This window comes from Gadus morhua, chromosome 22, assembly GCF_902167405.1.
Source record: "Gadus morhua chromosome 22, gadMor3.0, whole genome shotgun sequence".
NCBI classification, from domain to species: Eukaryota; Metazoa; Chordata; class Actinopteri; order Gadiformes; family Gadidae; genus Gadus; species Gadus morhua.
This window is the reverse complement of record NC_044069.1, coordinates 13,472,283-13,490,547: the sequence shown is the minus strand read 5'-3', so window position 1 is coordinate 13,490,547 and position 18,265 is coordinate 13,472,283. Positions and strand designations below refer to the sequence as shown.

Here is an 18,265-nt window from a genome sequence, read left to right as displayed (position 1 = left end):
TTATGCATTACTTGTTTAGTTTGCATGTGTTTAAACAGATGGACGCACACATGTGCGCCCGCATTTATTAATTATTTTACACATACACACACTTCGTTCATTCTTTTTCTCATTCGCTGTGAAACAATGTTTTCTCACGATCAAATACTCATCAATCCTAAAAGTTATGGGCATGTACACGATGTCTGTGTCAAGAAAATATGTGTTTGCTGTACGTGTTTGCAGATGCATTGATTTGAAAGTACAACTTATTACCGCTGTATCAGCTGTTCTTTCCTAAATAATTTACCAAGAATGTGTGGCTAGGTAGATTAGATGAGCAAAGTGTATGCACGAGGTGCACAAGCAAAATTGTGCATGCGCCCTTAAAATAGCATTTGAACAACGCGCCACTGACTTTAAACCAGGTATTTACTGGTTTGTGGCGCAAGTGGTTTCTGAAACTGCAAAATAGCACCAGGGAACATTTGCACCAGAACATGCCTCCTCCTTTCGCCACAAGTTCATTCCCTTATTTACCGACCCGTGGCGCAGGAGGGAAAAGAACGCTCTGCGCCAGTTGCAAACTAGCAACGACAAATGCGCCAGTGATTAAGACAATTGCGCCGGATGCAAGATAGGGCCCATCAAGTTTTTGACAAAGATTAAAGAGGGCATCAAGCAGAAGCCTAATGGACACTACGAACATCTACTCACTGGGCCATACCTTACCATACCAATGCCCTCATAGGGGTCTTGTGTCGTTTCCGTAAGGGGCAAGTAGCCAACATGTGTGATGTAGAGCGTGTGTTCCATCAGTTTAATTTTGCACCAAGGGACCAAGACTACCTCAGATTCTTGTGGTGGGAAGGAGGTAATCTGGAAGCTTCCCCATCAGTGTATCGCATGATGGTTCTCTTATTTGGTGCTGCCTCATCGTCAGGATGTGCAAACTTCGGGCTTAAGCATCTCGCTGCACAAGGAGCAGGCAAATTTAACGAACCAACTTGAGGTTTATCCAACGCAATTTTTACATTTACGATGGACTGGCCAGTGTGGACAATGAAGCAGAAGCCACCCAGCTAGTCAAAGAAGCTAGGGATCTCTGCTGCACTGGTATGCTCAGCTTACACAAATTCCTTACCAATAGCAAGGAGGTGCTTGCCATGATCCCAAAGAAAGAATGCATAGAGGGTGCTACCGACCTGGACTTGGCCCTTTGGAGAACCCAAGATAGAAAGGGCTCTTGGATTCCAGTGGTGCCTTAGCTCAGATAAGTTCCAGTTCAGAGTCGAGGTAAAGGAATATCCCTTTATCAGAAGAGGAGTATTGTCAACAGTGGCCTCAATTTTTGATCCTCTTGGATTTGTTGCACCCTTCATTTTGATTGGGAAGCAGATCCTGCAAAGGATGAGTCCGGAGAAGATGGACTTGGATGAACCACCTCCTGATGACCTCAAGCTGCGTTGGGAAGCTTGGTTACAAGATCTTCACAATCTGTCTTCAGTTGAGATACCACGATGCTATATACCCTTGACTATCAAGGAAGTTCAGCAGTATGAATTACACAATTTTAGCGACGCTAGTGTGTCTGGCTACGGAACATGTTCGTACCTCAGAGCTGTTAACAAGTCTGGAGAAGAACATTGTGCTCCTGTTATGGGGAAAGCAAGAGTTGCACCAACAAAGGTGACAACAATCCCAAGTCTGGAACTCTCAGCTGCTGTAGTCACCACAAAAACAAGTGATATGCTTTAGTGTGAACTAGAACTGGAAGGCCTATGTGAATCCTTTTGGACTGATTCAAAGGTTGTTGTTGGTTACATTAATAATGATGCAAGGCGGTTCCGTATTTGTAGCCAACCGTGTTCAGCGGATTACATTCAGCACAGAGCCAAGTCAGTGGCATTATGTTGCTTCAAAGGAGAACCCAGCTGACCATGCCTCTCGTGGGCTCACCGTAAAGGAAGTATAGAGTCCAACTGGTTTACAGGGCCGAGTTTCCTTTGGCAAAGAGAACAACCTCAGGAAGAAGAAATTAAGGTGGGAGAGCTTGATGACGAGGACGCGGAACTCAAAGGAGCATCCAGGTTCACACTACTGAAGCACAGGAGCATAGGTCACTGTCAGATCGTTTACAAAAGTTTTCAGACTTAAGGACAGCGGTAAGAGCCATAGCAAGACTTAAGTGGTATGCAAAGGAGATAAAGGGTCTAAAGACAGTATCTGATAAAGTTACTACACTCAAAGAAAGACAGGAAGCTGAACAATTCATAATCCATGCAGTTCAAGAGGAAGCGTTCAGTGAAGAAATAAAATCTCTGAAGCAAAGCATAGAGCTGCCTGAGTATAATTCAACTAAGCTGCACAAGTTAAGTCCGTTCATTGATAGCCATGATATCCTGAGGGTGGGAGGGAGATTGACAGAAGCAGCACTCCATCCCCACGTGAAACACCAGGCTAGCCTTCCACAAGGCTCAATCATGTGTCTCGCCTATTAATTAAGCACTTCCACGAGAAGGTGCTACATCAAGGTTGTGGAATGACCATCAATGAACTACGCTCCAAATGAATTTGGATTCTTGGTTGTAGCAGTGAAGTGTCATCTTTTATCTTCAGATGCGTTAGGTGCAGGAAGTTAAGAAAGTGTACTCAAGAACAAAAAATGGCCGACCTTCCACTAGAGAGGATGGAAGCCACCTCTCAATTTACATACAGTGGAATGGACTGTTTATGTCAAGGATGGAAGGATGAGCTCAAGAGATATGGGCTCCTATACATGCATGTGCTCAAGAGCTATCCACATCGAGATGTTGGATGACCAGTGTTTGTATTAACGCAGTTCAAAAGAATGGCGTTAGGTAACGCCGTTACTTTTTAAATAACGGGGTAATCTAACTAATTACTGTTTCCGTCATTACAACGTCGTTACCGTTACTGTATGTTAAATGCGGTGCGCTACTATGAATTGATTGAATAAAGTGCGTAATCCGAACACACCCCTGGCTCCAAACACAAACTGCTAGTGAGGAGACCGGGTGGGTTAACAACGAGATAAGCGATTAAGATTGGCTAAGGCAGAGTCATGTTTCATCGTAGCCAATCGGAGCCAGTGTTTTTACACACAAGCCAGGACATGCGCACCACACACACACGCACATGCACACGCACACACCAAACAGATTCGATGAAGCAGCAAAAGTGGCGAGTCCGGAGAAATTCAATGAAAAGTTGGCATTTTCTGTAGTATTGTGCAAATGTTCCGAAGCATTTGCAACCGAGCAAATAAAAATTAAGTTGGAAGTATATCAGGGCCTTGAATGATCAGTTCAACCATTTAACACATTAAGGCCAAGTGAAAACTTCTCAGAAAAATCTGAATTACATTTACATTTACATTTAGGGCATTTAGCAGACGCCTTTATCCAATGCAAGTATATTTGTCATAAGAAGTTGAAACAATACATCGCTGTCAGTACAGTAAACATTTTCATAGAACCAAGTGCAAGTACTAACAATCGCTAGGCTAACCCATTCCCCGTGTATAGCAGTGATAGCAGCTACTGTAGAGGCTACACAATGAAGTACTATAAATAAGTGCATAAAATAAGTGCCTACATCAATCTGGCCCCCTAATCATCGTCATGTATAGTTGGCTGACTCATTAATTCCCTCACTCTCCACCTCAAGCTGGTGTGTGGTGAGTGTTCTGGCACAGATTGGCTGCCGTGCATCCACCAAGTGGGTGCTACACACTGGTGGTGGTTAGTGAGGTCCCCCTTTCACTGTAAAGCGTCTTTGAGTGTCTAGAAAAGCGCTATATAAATTCAATCCATTATTACATTAAGTGCCAGGACGTACAACATACAATGCTGGCCGGAAGGGGCTGGATGGCTATGCAGAGTCGAGGTGAACTCTGAACAGGTGAGTTTTGAGTTTTGCGGAAGCTGGTGAGCGACTCTGCGATCCTGACATCTGCAGGGAGCTCGTTCCACCACTGAGGTCCCAAAACAGAGAAAAGTTGTGACTTTGCTGATCGACCTTTGCTTGCTCTTAGTGATGGAGGTACGGTACCAGACGTCCAGCTGAGGTAGTTTAGCGGAGGGATCGAGCTTGGGTGTGTGGCTTGACCAACGCTTGGATGTAGGCAGGGGCAGTTCCATTGACTGCCTTGTATGCCAGTACCATCATCTTGAATCTGATGCTAGCTAATACAGGGAGCCAGTGGATGTCCCGGAAGAGGGGGGTCACATGGGAGAACTTAGGTAGGTTGAACACGAGGCGTGCTGCTGCATTCGGCAGGGAGTTCAGCCAGGAGCGAGTTGCAGTAGTCGAGATGACCAGTGATTGGACTAGAAGCTGAGCTGCTTCCCTTGTGAGGAACGGCCGGATCCTGCGGATGTTGTAAAGTGCAAATCTGCAGGTTCGGGCCACCGCTGTGATGTTTGCGGTGCAGCATAACTGATTGTCCAGTACCACACCGAGGTTTCTGGCAGTTGGAGAAGGAGATACAGTGATGTTCTCAACAGTGACTAGTAAGTCAACGTGTGGGCAATCTTTCCCTGGCATTAGGAGGAGCTCAGTCTTGTTGAGGTTAAGCCTCAGGTGATGGGCAGTTGTCCAAGTGCTGACATCTGCCAGACATTCAGATATGCGTGTTGCAATCAGGGCTTTGTCAGATGAGGGGAAAGAGAGAAAGTGTCATCAGCGTAGCAGTGATAGGAAAAGCCAAGAGATCTGGTATAGAGGGAGAACAGAGGGGCCCCACAAATTCTTTGACATATAGCAACTTTCTTTTTTTAAAGTAACGTAAATAGTTACTTTCCCTGGTAACTAGTAACTTTAATTATAGAGTAATTTGGTTACTAACTCAGTTACTTTTTGGAACAAGTAGTGAGTAACTATAACTAATTACTTTTTAAAAGTAACGTTCCGAACACTGTGGATGACCTTACCTCTGATGCCTTCCTCAACACGCTGCGTTGCTTTATTGCTTTAAGAGGCAATGTAAGTCAGCTTCAAAGTAACCAAGGCACAAATTTCGTGGGTGCACGGAATGAATTCAAGGAACTTATGAAAGAAATCGAGCAAGAACATGTGAAAGAACTGCGATTTAGCTTTGTCATGAACCCACCTGCTTCCAGTCACATGGGTGGTGTCTGGGAGAGGCAGGTAAGAACGGTCCGAAGTGTCCTTGCATCCATCCTAGACCAGTCTGCAAAAAGACTAGACAGTTTCTCACTGAGAACCTTCCTATATGAAGTAATGGCTATAGTGAACAGTCGACCATTGACCACAGAGCATCTCAATGATCCATCAGGACCACAACTTTTGAAATGTACCTGTTGTTTTATTTCTTGGTCTTATTTTGTTTTTTACCAGGAAGCTTCCAGAAGCTAGCGTTGCAGCTGCAGACAAGCCACGTTTTTTATTGGCTAAGGTTTTATATTTTAAGCTTTCTTCAAGCGAGTTTTAAGTTATATCCCATTGGCTACAAACGGTCACAATTCATCGTACTCATTCCAGAATAATTTGTATTTTATGATTAGACTAATTATTAATGTAACAATGCAAAAAATTGCATACAACAAAATAGACAGATTTCATTTATTTTGTAAGAGTTAACAATATATGTGTGCTTTTATTTCGGGATATTCTGAAAGATACAGAAAAGTTGCATTACAAATATTGGTAATAATTTCAATTTTTTATGTTACAATACTGACTTTGTCATAAGCTTCTTATAGCACATATACATGACGACCGCTGAATGCTGTTTGGTGAATATTAAATAGGATTTAACATTTAAAACGTTTAACATTGGATTACCATAGGAAAATAATATCTAATGATAGTCATTCATGTTTTCTTTCGATTAACATATTAAATAATAATATATACATAAAAGATGAACAATAATAAAAACAGTCCATGGCCTATCGATCCATGCATAAAAGAATCCCAAGGAATAGTTTGGATTCTAAATTGTCCTCATTTCTCACTCATTTGCATTTTGCCCGATATTGTTGGAACTGAGTCCTGATCCTTCCCCTTGCAGCACTTGTTCCTAATGAGTTTGCAGATGGCGAACACTGGGATAACTAAACAGGGTACTCCAGCCAAGATGAAGATTATGCTATATATCCAGTCAGGATACTGACGTGCAGCCAGTGTCGGGAAGTCCGGCTGTGGATACAAATGAAAGTCAGGAAGTAGAAAAATCTATATGCCACAGGGGTATGAAAACATCATCCTAAGTGAAGGCAAGATAACGTTAGCTATGCATCATTGTATACCTCAATAAAGTCCCATAAATAAGTTAACCTCAAAAAAAGAGAAATTCAGGTATTAGAGAATACTGACCGCAGCTTCGTCCCACACCAGGTAGGTGAGGTTTTTGGTCACTTGCGTCACTAAGTAAAAGACAAAGATGAAGGCCATGATCAGTGGGCTGATATAGCGCCACGTGATCTGCCAGAACAGGTTTGGCTTGTGGCCGATCATAAACTCCATGTCGTCGTTAAACCTGAGGGTAGAGGGGCGTTGGAGGAGGAGAGAGGAAGAGATATCAGATCAATGTGGCACACCTTTCTTGTTGGAGACAGCTTTGACACATGCAGTCTTTAGCTTGTAAAACACAAAACAAATATCATTAATGTTTTTTTACAACACAGCTGGATATTTGACTCCTACCTGTCTATACCATAGATATACATGACGGAAAACATCTCGCAGAAGGCAATGACCAGGAGGGGGATGGATCCCGCAAAACTGTCGAAAAGAGCCAGCCAGTAGCTCCCAGAGCGCATTGCAAATATGAGTCCAATTCCAAAGGACACAAAACACGTTATACCTGAGAGGAAAAAAACAAATGGCAACAACAACATAACATGATGGGAAGTCAACACTTTCCCTTTTTTTTGAAAAAGGTTTCTAGAGTTCTCTGTCGTCGAGAGTTAATTGCTCGTAACTGACAGCTAGTGTCCTCCCTAGACATGAGTAACACCTGTTAAAATTTCTTTGGGCCATTTCTTGGGCAGGATGTTCAGGTCCTGCAGTGGCACCACGACCCCTTCGATGTTTCCAAACATGGTGGAGAGCCCCAGGCAAAAGAGCATGACGAAGAAGAGCACCGCCCACAGGGGGGAAAAGGGCATCTTTATGATGGCCTCGGTGAACACGATGAAGGCCAATCCGGTTCCTTCGACCCCCTGGAGAGTGAACACAGCACAAACTGCATCAAGTAATTTACCATCATGTCTGTTAGTTCAGGCTATCCTTTGCTACTGTGTGGTGATCATTGTTTATTAGTGTGACCTAGATTGTTTATAAATGCTTGAATTGGATTCCAAGGTCAACCCAAGGTCAACCCAATCAATAGTAGACTAGAGAAGGATGATATAATCTTTTGTCTTTGTCATGAAAGATATTAACTTCAATTGCAGCACATTTCAATCGTTGTCCTAAAGCTAAGGTTCAGCGCAGTGCTATGATTAAATAAAGAGTTATCTATTTTTAGGACAGATTATGCAACACTGCAACTTATTTTAAAGCTTGGGTAGGCAATTTACCTGGCTACATGTGCGCATTCTGTCCGTTCACTCATTGCACATTACATTAGTCTTCCACACTGCTAGGCTAAAGCTAGCGAGCTAGTCAAGGGTTTTGAGGGAGTGGCTTTGGAGTGATGCCTGAAGGGAGGGATGGGATGTTTTAGGGTTCGTTACTTTTAAAATCAAGCTTACTCTGGCTGTTTTTCCAAAATGACCTACCCTAGCTTCAATCACATTTAAACAGGAAAAAAAAGAACGTTTTTTTTTTCATACAGATGTAAGAATATAAATAAAATAGAATCCTGCCCTTCTCCTAACTATATTGACGTTGAATGTTTGTTCTGTATTGTATTTTACTGACCTCGCTAAGTAATCTTTGCAAGTCACAGATTTGAAGAGGCAGGCCTTGAATGATGCTGGGATTGGTGATGTTTAAGTGGTCCAGCACTTCTTTGTAGTTGGTGTCAGTGATAGAGTTCTCAGGGTAATTGAAGGCATTTGTCAGCTCCAAGATGTTGCTAAAATACAGAACAGGCCATGCTGGTCAGATCGGTAGTAATTGTATTGATCACCGGGGGAAATTGCATTGACAATAATAATTAGACATCATAACAAATAGAAACAAATAAAACACACAAAACAAATATGATATGATTGGGGGATAAATATCATGCAGGGGAAGACCTTTCAATAGCCTGCAAAACCACACATTCTAAAATATGAATGTACAATTTTAAAAACAACACTAAATAAATGTACTACATTTACAACAATTCCTAAGCTGGTGGACATCATCAAATATTTTGCTCCATGTCTGAACGCAGTGTGCTTTCAACTCACCGGTCCATACAGTCGTCAAACCTCTCTGTGGCTCTGAAGCCAATGATGGAGTAGATGACCGTCGCAGAGAACACAGAGGTGCAGCCGTTGATAATGGAGATGATAACGGCATCCTGTTCACAATTGTTACTATCGGCAGGGATAAACATATGAAACAACGCTTGTTAGGGGAGCGATTACCAGACAGGCTTCTCCTCTGGTTGTATAATGTGGTGATTAGCAGAATGGGAGCTGTAGTTTATGTGGTAATTATTAACTGCATGGGAGTTGTTGTTTAATTTTGGAACTTAGTGAATGGGAGTGGTAGTTTGATGTACCACAATGTTTTAGTAAGATATTGTAAATTACTGAATGGGAGTTGCAGTTTGCTGTAAGGACTTAGTGGAAGGGAGTGGTATTCTGTGTACTTACTGCACAGAGTTGTAGCTTGAGAAGGAGATGAGGCCTCCGAAGGCCAGGGAGAAAGAGTAAAAGACCTGGGCACCTGCATCCAACCATGTAGTGGGGTTCATCAGCTCGTTCACCTTATAGAGAGTTGTCGTATAAAAGTATGTAATATTCCTCTCTGAATGACGGTCAGATAACCATCTCTGACTTTATGTCACAGCAGGTACTGTGCTGAATTCAGAGTTTCAGACAGTTTAAGTCTTGGGCATTCTAACAAATCAAACTTTAGATACATTCTCAAAAGTCTGATAGCAGACAAGCTCAAATCTTATCGAACAGAGCGCTTCACTCCTTTGCTTCATATTGTCTCAACCAATCATGTTGCAGGAGCAGGGTATCTGTAAGATCTTAATTGGTTATCAACAGCAAGTATTATCTCATCAGCACTTAACTAACAAGGTTTAAAATCAACACTGTTTAAGTCTAAACAGTTGTTAAACAGTTTTTTATACCATCGCTGTTGAAATATACTTCTTAAAGCCCCTTCTAAAAGCATCATCCACATGCGAAAATGAGGTAATCTTTGGTGGAATATCTCTGTAACAAATGAGAAACAAGGTGTAACTTAGGCCCATGCTCTGTGCCATCTCACCCCAGTTGTTCTGCTAAAGCATAGTTTAACTATGGGATCTGAGCCCTGATCTCAAAAACCCTTGTGATTTGTGTTTAGAAAGCGGTGCTTACATCAGGGGTAAAGAGGAACTTGATCCCATCCACCGAGCCTTTGAGAGTCAGTCCTCTAATGAGGAAGATGGTAAGCACCACGTACGGCAGAGTGGAGGTGATATAGACGGCCTGTGAATAAGAAAATAATTTTGTACACACAAAAATTAAACAAGGGTTTAGCAACGAAATGTTAAAAACTAGAAAATGCGGAGGGTGCTGTAGTGCAAACGGAGGCCTAAAGTATTTTTGAATAGGTGTCAAAGAGTGGCAAAAATGTTTTTTAGCAATCCGATTTGGTTAAAAATCGTATATTTTTCCAAATGATCTGATTAATCGAAAAACTTTTTTTTTTTTTTGAGGAATCTGATGGTTGAAAAATAAAAGAAATTCGGCAAATATGATTTGGCAAAAATAAACGTTTTTCGAAAGATCTGATTAGTCGAAAAATATGTTTTTCGACCTATCTGACCATTCTGAGTATTCTGGGATTGTTTCCCAGTTGAAATGGAACTCCTTACCCTGGCAGTTTTAATGCTATAATTTCCTGGAGGAATTTCCAGTCTGCGTGATAAAGTGACACTTTATATCATCTTATCTCAGCCATAGAGCGAGTGAGGACAGCCTTATGTAATGTCCAAAGGTGCTATTTAACACTCACCTTGCCACTGGTCTCAATGCCCCGGATGCAGCAGACGTAGAGTAGGGTCCAGGCAGCCACCAGTGACAGAACCATCCACCACTGCAGACCTCCGGAATCCTCGATGGCCTTGGAGGTGTTCAGAGTCTCCCGGTACCAGAAGTAGTCCACCGTGCTGCTGCGGGCGCACTCTGACACCACGCCTGCATCAGATAAGGAGGGAGCCAGAGGGTTAGAGCTTCATCTGGAAGTTTGATTATCTGTGTTTTAAAATAGAAGGATGTTATACCACAATGTTACCTTTTATCTTTTTATACATTGAAATGAGGGACACGAGTGCGGTACGAGTGGATGTGGCTTTGAGCGATGATCATGCTGCTGCCCTGTACAGACTTCTTGTTGACCGTCATCATAGAGGAGCACCTACTTGTTCCGTTGGCAGTGAGGGGGCACTGACTCCACGGCAGGGGGTCCTGGAAGGAGTTGAAGAGGTACCACATGATCCAGGCCATGATGGTGTTGTAGTACATGCCCACCAGGAACGACGTCAGCCCTGATGCGATACCTGATACGCCACAGAAACAAACGCAAAAGGGCTGGTTATAACCAATGTCGTTGATCTTCTCTGGGTTTTTTTGACCTCTGTTGTTGTGTTGTTCTACCCACCGATGCCGGTGAGGTAAGGGTTGATGGACCTCCAGACCCCAACACTGCCCATCCGCATGCGCTGGCCGATAGCCATCTCCAGGTGTAGCAGTGGGATCCCCTCCAGAACCAAGAGGATGAGGAAGGGGATCATGAAGGCTCCTGTAAGCACCACGTAGAGTCAAGTTCAGGGGCGGTTCTAGGGGGGGTCAGTAGGATCCAGTGCCCCCGTAAAACTGAACTCGTACCTCCACTGGTCGGGGGGTCAATTGCTTGCCATGGTGTGGCACTAGCCGCGTTTACATGGACACATCTATGCCGCATAGATTTCTATGCGGCATAGAAAATGGTCATGTATACGCCTCATTCGGAATACAATTATCTGTTCGGCATAGATTCTATGCCGAATAGAAGAGGTGGTGTAGTCCGTTTTAAATCGCCATGTATACACTTATTCCGCATAGATTGGGGTTCAAGTCGCAGCCGCAGTAGTTCGCAATTGGTCCACTGAGCTCCGTCGGTACTTTTAAGCACACCGAACTTCACCGCTGTCAAGGGAAGTGGATTTATTGCCTGATTCACGTCTTTGTTATCACTCCGTAAAAGTAGTCCGGTAAGCGTGTCCGGTTGCTAAGCGACGGGACACATGGGTGTTCATTAATGACGTGTTCGCGTATCGTAGTGTCCGCGCTCGTCCGAGATAACTGTGAATGAGTAGGCTGCCTACTACTAGTACTTTTGCAGGCTGAACGTTAAAATACTTCTTAACTTAGAGAGATGGCAGCTGCAGTAGTTCGCAATTGGACCTTCGAGGATTACTGGTCACTAAATTCCCGTAAGACCACTCTCCAGTCTTGGCTGCGGACTCGCATCCAAATTCCTCTTGTTTGCGGCGGAGCTTAGGGTAAATATAAAGATCTGACGAGAAATTGACGTTGCTGCGCTGTCGTCCTCCTTCTTAATTGAAGGAGCAGGCAGAGAAAAGCTCTCTCCTGCTGTGCTTTCATTAAAATCAAATTTAAAATCCCCGATAGTGATAAGACATCCATTATGTCGCCGCCGGTCCAGAGATGTGTCAGGTGTGCGCGAGAGACATAACGGACACTTTTGTTACTGCCATGTATACAGTACATTCGGAACACATTTTAGGAACAGATCTATGCCGCATAGAAATCTATGTGGATCAGATGTGCCATGTAAACGCGGCTACTGTTGCACAAGGCGGAACTTTAGATTTATGATATATCATACTGAATCTTTGGCTGGTGGTGATGCATGATACTGAGGGGTTTGATGTCAGTGAAGGAAACTCAAAATGTTGTGAAATTGACAATTACTTTCACCAATGAAACATTTCAAATGTATAATATTGACAATTGCTGTAACTGAAGGAAACACTTAATACTATGCTACAGATATAACTGCTGTAACGGGAAAAAGCCAATTCTTGTACATTGTGTTTTTGAATTACTTAGTACTAAACTAAATATTTTGCGTCCCGGGTTCAATGTGCCCCTCCAACAAAACAGCGGGCCCCAGTCTGGCCCCCACATGAACATTGATCTAGAACCGCCCCTGGTCAAGTCGTGTAGACTTATTTTTCAACTTTTCACCAGAGTTGTACTTGATTTGTACTATAACTATACGTGTCTGTTTTGTTTGGGCTCTTCAAACCAAGTTGGACATTTAAGTAAACCTATAAAAGGTGGATAAGACAATGGAAAATGCATTAAACATATTTTGGGGCATATTTCATGTAGGCCTTAGGGCATGGATGTTGACATAAATAGTATATTATATATTTTTATTGTGAGAAAATTAATCATCGAGATTAAGGGTCCAAAATGTGTACATTTATTCTAAATATAACTGGCAACTATAGTGTTATTTTTGCTTTAGTTGCATAGTATTTATCCTCAGGAAAGACTTTAAACATCAATATAATGACAGGGTCAAGCTATACCAACTCTTTTTTAGCAACACAATGTAAATGATTAGCAAGGAACCTCTCAGCTCTCGCATGCATTTTAGCTAATGATTCAAATCACCAGCTGCTTTAGTTAGAGTTTAATTGTTTGCTGTGGTTGGCTGCCAAAAGCCACTCATAATGGCCATCCAAGAATATCAGATCAAGTAAGGCCAGTCGAAGTTAAAGAGATACTTCACCGGTGGGAATAATTCAATGTATTATGAATGTGAAGAAAAAATTGAAATCGGTTCATCCTAGCCTGAAAAAAGGCAGAAAGAGTGATTTCATGGTCTCTCTGGCTCAAAGTAAGAAAACCTCGAACTAGTACAGTGCATTGCGCTCGATGCCCCGCCCACCTGTCGGTCTCCCGTCCCCCTCATTCCCCCTCAGTACGCGAGCTCCCGCCCCCTCTCATTCCTTATTGGTGGAAAAATTTGTCACCAAAAGTGTGTTGTAGTCCTCTGCCCTTCTAGCGGGAGGTTTCTCCCGAAATGACGTCAAACGCGTCATTTGACGTCATTTCGGGAGAAAATTAGATGAGAAAAAATGGGCCAAGGGGAGACTGGTTTAGACTGATATTTATTTATATATTTATTTATATTACAATCGCGATTTTATAATGATAGAACGCCGGTTCTAAATGGGTGAAGTATCCCTTTAAGTACATCTCATTGAGATGCATTGAAAATTGATAACCAAATCAATCTGATACAATGACCAGGAAATACGCTGTATTGATATCTTATATCAATGAAAACATCTGAATACATGAACAAGCATTAATTATAAGATTCCCTGAAAGGCTTAAAGTGAATGTGTGGGGAGGGGGAGCAGTCATCAATTCGGTCTAGCCCAGCCTACCTCCACCGTGGCTCTGACAGAGATAAGGGAACCTCCAGACGTTGCCGAGTCCCACGCAGAAGCCCACGCAGGTGAGCAGATACTGGGCTTTGTTGTCCCATTTGGGCCTGCCTGCAACCTCCTCCTTCTCCATCCTCTCCAGCTCCTGATGAGAGGGGATTCGGTCGTCCAGACCAGGGTTTGGTAGCTTCATCTTTGGCCACTTGAATCCCATGGCGGCGATTCAATCTACAATAAAAAAAATAATCTTCAGAAGGTCCTACTCTCCTTTCTGCATCTGTTTGGTCCTACACTCCTTTCTGCGTCTGTTTGGTCCTCGTATTCACCTCCCGTCTTCAGCCAGTTGTTTTCCTTTGGGATACACTGGCCCGTGTGATCACACTCACTGATGAATATCTGAAAAAAAGAAGAGGGTGTCTTAAAAAGGTGTACTTAACCTTGGAGGGTGTTCTCTCCACGTGCATTGAAAGATCATTTATTGTGACCTTTGTCACGGGAGGGTTGTCTGTTCCCATAGCGCAGGCGTTCAGTCATTATCTGTTGTCAGCACGTTTGCAGGGAGAGTTTTTATTATAGCTTATGCATTTAGTGACATGAACAAAGGTATCCAACACTGAGAGTGAACATACAGCTAGCCGAGGCCATGACAGAGGGGGTCTTCATGAGCCTACTTTAGGCATACAGGATGGATAGAAGTTGTTTTTTGTTTTGTATCATGCCTGTCACTGAAAAGTCAGTTAAGCTTCCAAGATATTGTTGGTGTTTATTTTCTCAGCTATTACCAGCCCTGAGACCTTATTCAGTATTTGGTGAATGCATCATGGGATGCAGTTAGGGTTAGGGGGGGGGGTTACACAATGATTATATTTAAATTCACATATTGACATTTGATTTGTCAGACGATTGTTTCTCAGTGACTAACAAGTGTGGCTGTCAATAAAATAAACCAAATAATCAAAGTTGTTATAACAAAAAGTTATAGCAAGTGCAGCAAAACAACGTTTCAGAGTAGCTATAGGAATCAAAGACAAGGCATTTATTTTTTTATGTTCTAAATGCAGCGTAAATGCTGATAAAAAATCAAATTAGTTTGTAAGGTAAAGCGATAGCCCTTTAGATGTTTTCTGAAGACGGGGAGGGATTCTGTAGGTATAATATGGCACTGTATTACAAATAAACAGAGCAATATTGTCAGTGTTGTTCTTAGAATGTACTACATCAAGATTTCAATGTTGACACAAAAGGGATGGATTGCAAAGCGGGTCTCGTTGAAAGCGTATTTGCCGGTAATATAAAATGTGCTGAAGGTACTCTTGTAATCATTAACAAAAAACAGGGCTTTATTGGCTGACTTGCAATCAACATGAATACATGAAAGGCCATTTTCAAGGATTTCCAACATACTATCCATCTGTTTTGGAACAGATATAAATGTATTCATTCTAACTAAACAATATTGCATTTCACGTATATACTTAAGTTGTAAATGCTATTTCCAGAAAGTCTTTTTTTTAGAGAGAAGCAGAAACAAATAAATACTTTAGATTGACTATATAGGGTACTTAAGGGGCTGAGCTTTACTTGTAAGTACCTACCATTTAGGCAAGGCAAGGCAACTTTATTTATATAGCACTTTCATACACAAGGCAGACTCAAAGTGCTTCACATATAAACATTGTCATACAATAAAATAAAATAATAGATAAGTAAAACAAAACATATGCAAAGATATGAGTAAAACAGAAAGTTAAAAAGGCATTTTAGTATTAAAATAGCAAACAAAGGCAAAGTTAAAAAAGGGCAAGTCATGGAGTTTATACCAGCTATTTGTTGCATAGTAACTAAATCCTGCTTTCCCATGTTTCGTGTTTACTCTGGGGATAATTAACAGATTGGTCTCAGAGGATCTTAGTGGTCTAGAAGGCTTATGTAGTGGAAGCATATCAGTTAAATATTTTCGGCCTAAAGTAAACCATGTAGGGATTTATAGGTTAGTAACATGATTGGTGTAATATGTTCAAATTTTTTGGTCTTTGTTAGAACTCTAGCAGCAGCATTCTGAACAAGCTGAAGCTTCCTCAGAGTTTGTTTTGGGAGACCTGTAAGGAGACCATTGCAGTAATCAAGCTTACTAGTGATAAAGGCTCAGGATGAGATTGTCAATAATTTGTTCAAGTAACAAGGTTGGACATTCAAGATAGCATAACCCTCAGATCCTAGATACAAGGAGTCATGTGTAAACAGCATTCAATAACAACAAAAGGTTCATTCAACAACCTAACCTTTATTTGCCTATACTACATTGAGTGTCACCCCCTAACAGATATGAGTTCCGCTCCCCTTCCTAATCTGAAGTCCCACCAATAAATAGACCTGAGAAGGTATGGCTGCCGTAAATATAATATTTTATGATAGGATGCATGATCACCTCTATAAACGCATGATAAAAACTCAGCATGGAATAACTTGATAGAATAAATAATAAATAGGGAATACAATGCATATAATTAAATTATGCTGCAATAAACATTAATTATTGATGATTTAGGCAAGGTTGTGCAAATTCATGCCCATGACAATGTTCGTTTTTGTATCATGCCTTTTCAGTCAGCTTTACTGACTGAAAGTCACTAAGATATTTTTGTTGTTTGTTATCTCGTCATTGCGCATACAACATTTTCATTATTGTGTACACGTTTTCAGTAAATATCAACACTCATTGATTCAAAAATACTTTGGATTCACGTTAAGTTCATTGCGAAGTTTCCCTTGTCTGGAATTTTGAAACATATTAATAGATCATTGCACATTAATTAAACAATAATGAGACAATTAGGAATCCTTGCCCTTTAATTCACATCTTACAACACACATTTCCATGTTACAAAAATTGTTCTATAGGCCTACAATGGGTATCCTCTTGACCAATATCAAAACATAAGTGCTTAAAGGAGCTATAGGTAGGATACTAGAGTGTAAAAATGTATTGAAGCAAAAAAATAAAAAATTTCTCTCTGCTCTCTGCCTCCGTATGGATTTTAGATTTTTCACGCACCTATGATTGCAAGGCAAGATGGATTCCCTCGAACCAATCATCGAGACCTGGCCCCTCCACGCCCTGGAGAACAACACCTTCTCATTAGCAAGCTCAGTCTAAAAATCATTCACATTGGAGCTACTCAGGGTTAGTCCTATTGACATGGCCATGGACACAGTGGTTGGTTTGGTTGCCCCCCAAGAAATTGGATTGGTCACCAGGTTGCTACCACTAATAAATATTTGTGTAAGCGTATTATTTTACTTATTGTGTGCCACTCCGAGGTCCCCCCTACCAAATCAGTCTGGACACGGCACTGCTTATTGATCCTTGACCCTTGTTGGATCTATCTTCATGTTGATGACCCTACCTCAACGGGGAAAGTCTCGAGCTCATGTTTGTGACGTTCAAGCTTCTGTATGATGGCTGACCCTGTGCCTGTGGCGGTGCTTTTCAGTGACACCAGCATCCCATAATAGTTGTACTGTGTGACACTTCAATCCACAAGGTCAAATGCATTCAACAGCGCAACAATGTTTCTGGAAGAGAACAATCCCAAAACATTAAACACCATGCAACATTGTTTTGTTTGAAATGTGCTCTCAAATAGAGACCTGCGCGGGACTGTTTTCTTCATCCCGCTCCTGCCCGCTCCCGCTGATTTTCTGACCATTACCGCCCGCGCCCGCAACGTGTGTGTTACACTCCCGCCCGCTCCCGCAATGTGCATGTCCACTCCCGCCCGCACCTGCAAAACTCTGAGAATTTATGCCCGCACAATAATAGAGATGCATTGATTTTGTGTCTTCTCCTGTCCCGCAGGAGAAAACACGTAATTATATAGGCTATTAAAAAGAGACTCATGGGCTGCGTGTCTTTTGACGCACTGGTCTAGCGCTCCTATTTCGTTGTTTTCATTTTTCAATTCAATAAGGGCTGTTTCATATTCTATTCTCCTCTTCTGTAGGCCTATTTTATTTATTTTTCTACCTTTATATAATCACGCAGTGATTGAGGATATTGTCTCTTTTCTAAGTTAGACCTGAACCCGCAGTGTTTTGTTTTACCCGCCCGTTCCCGCCCGCAGCAAAGTTCAAACCGCCCGCTCCCGCGAGATTTGGGTTGGGTCCCGCGGGACCCGGCGGGACCCAATCCCAATGCAGACCTCTACTCTCAAACATATTCTGTCATGTAACTCTAATGCTACAGGGATCCAGGTCAATTGCGCCGATTCGGCAGATGTGTAGAGAAATCCCATGTTCCATTTATTTAGCAAGCCTCCCTTTTTGAGGATGGGCGTTTTATGGGGGGAGGGAGGGGTGAGAAGCAGAGTGGTATTGTTGTTTTAAATGTACACAAGCTGGCTGACAATAGCAATGTTGTATAGTACCATTAAGGACATGCTCTCACCGTGTTTATTACGGTGAGAGCACGTCTCAATGTTCCGAAATATTTCCCATTAGATCGACATGCCACTATTCCAACGGTTCAATGTTCCGAAAACGAAACCCATTGGTCCGAAGGTCCGTTAGTCCGACTTTTCAAAAAGGAGGCGCATTAGGCCGACGGTTCAATATGCCGAATAGGAAAAAGGGTTTTATACCTCGCTCCCTCACTCTCAATCTCTGTGT

General features: G+C 42.1%; 1 protein-coding gene across 3 annotated transcripts; it reads right to left on the bottom strand.

Annotated features, from left to right (window-relative positions):
• Positions 1-5,698: 5,698 nt before the first annotated feature.
• On the bottom strand, positions 5,699-14,054 carry LOC115535627 (sodium-dependent neutral amino acid transporter B(0)AT1). Of its 3 annotated transcripts, none has more exons than XM_030347001.1 (13): positions 14,035-14,054; positions 13,598-13,825; positions 10,789-10,929; positions 10,550-10,687; positions 10,144-10,325; positions 9,504-9,614; positions 8,784-8,896; positions 8,373-8,501; positions 7,894-8,050; positions 6,986-7,190; positions 6,673-6,832; positions 6,343-6,505; positions 5,699-6,165 (listed from the first exon to the last, which is right to left on the bottom strand). In XM_030347001.1, the coding sequence occupies exons 2-13, from the start codon at positions 13,809-13,811 to the stop codon at positions 5,971-5,973; spliced, it is 1,908 nt and encodes a 635-aa protein (XP_030202861.1). In that variant the 5' UTR covers positions 13,812-13,825; positions 14,035-14,054; the 3' UTR covers positions 5,699-5,970. The 3 variants fall into 3 exon arrangements, with proteins under 3 accessions (XP_030202861.1, XP_030202860.1, XP_030202859.1); XM_030347000.1 differs by having other exon boundaries at positions 13,924-14,049; XM_030346999.1 differs by lacking the exon at positions 14,035-14,054 and having other exon boundaries at positions 13,598-14,017.
• Positions 14,055-18,265: the final 4,211 nt, after the last annotated feature.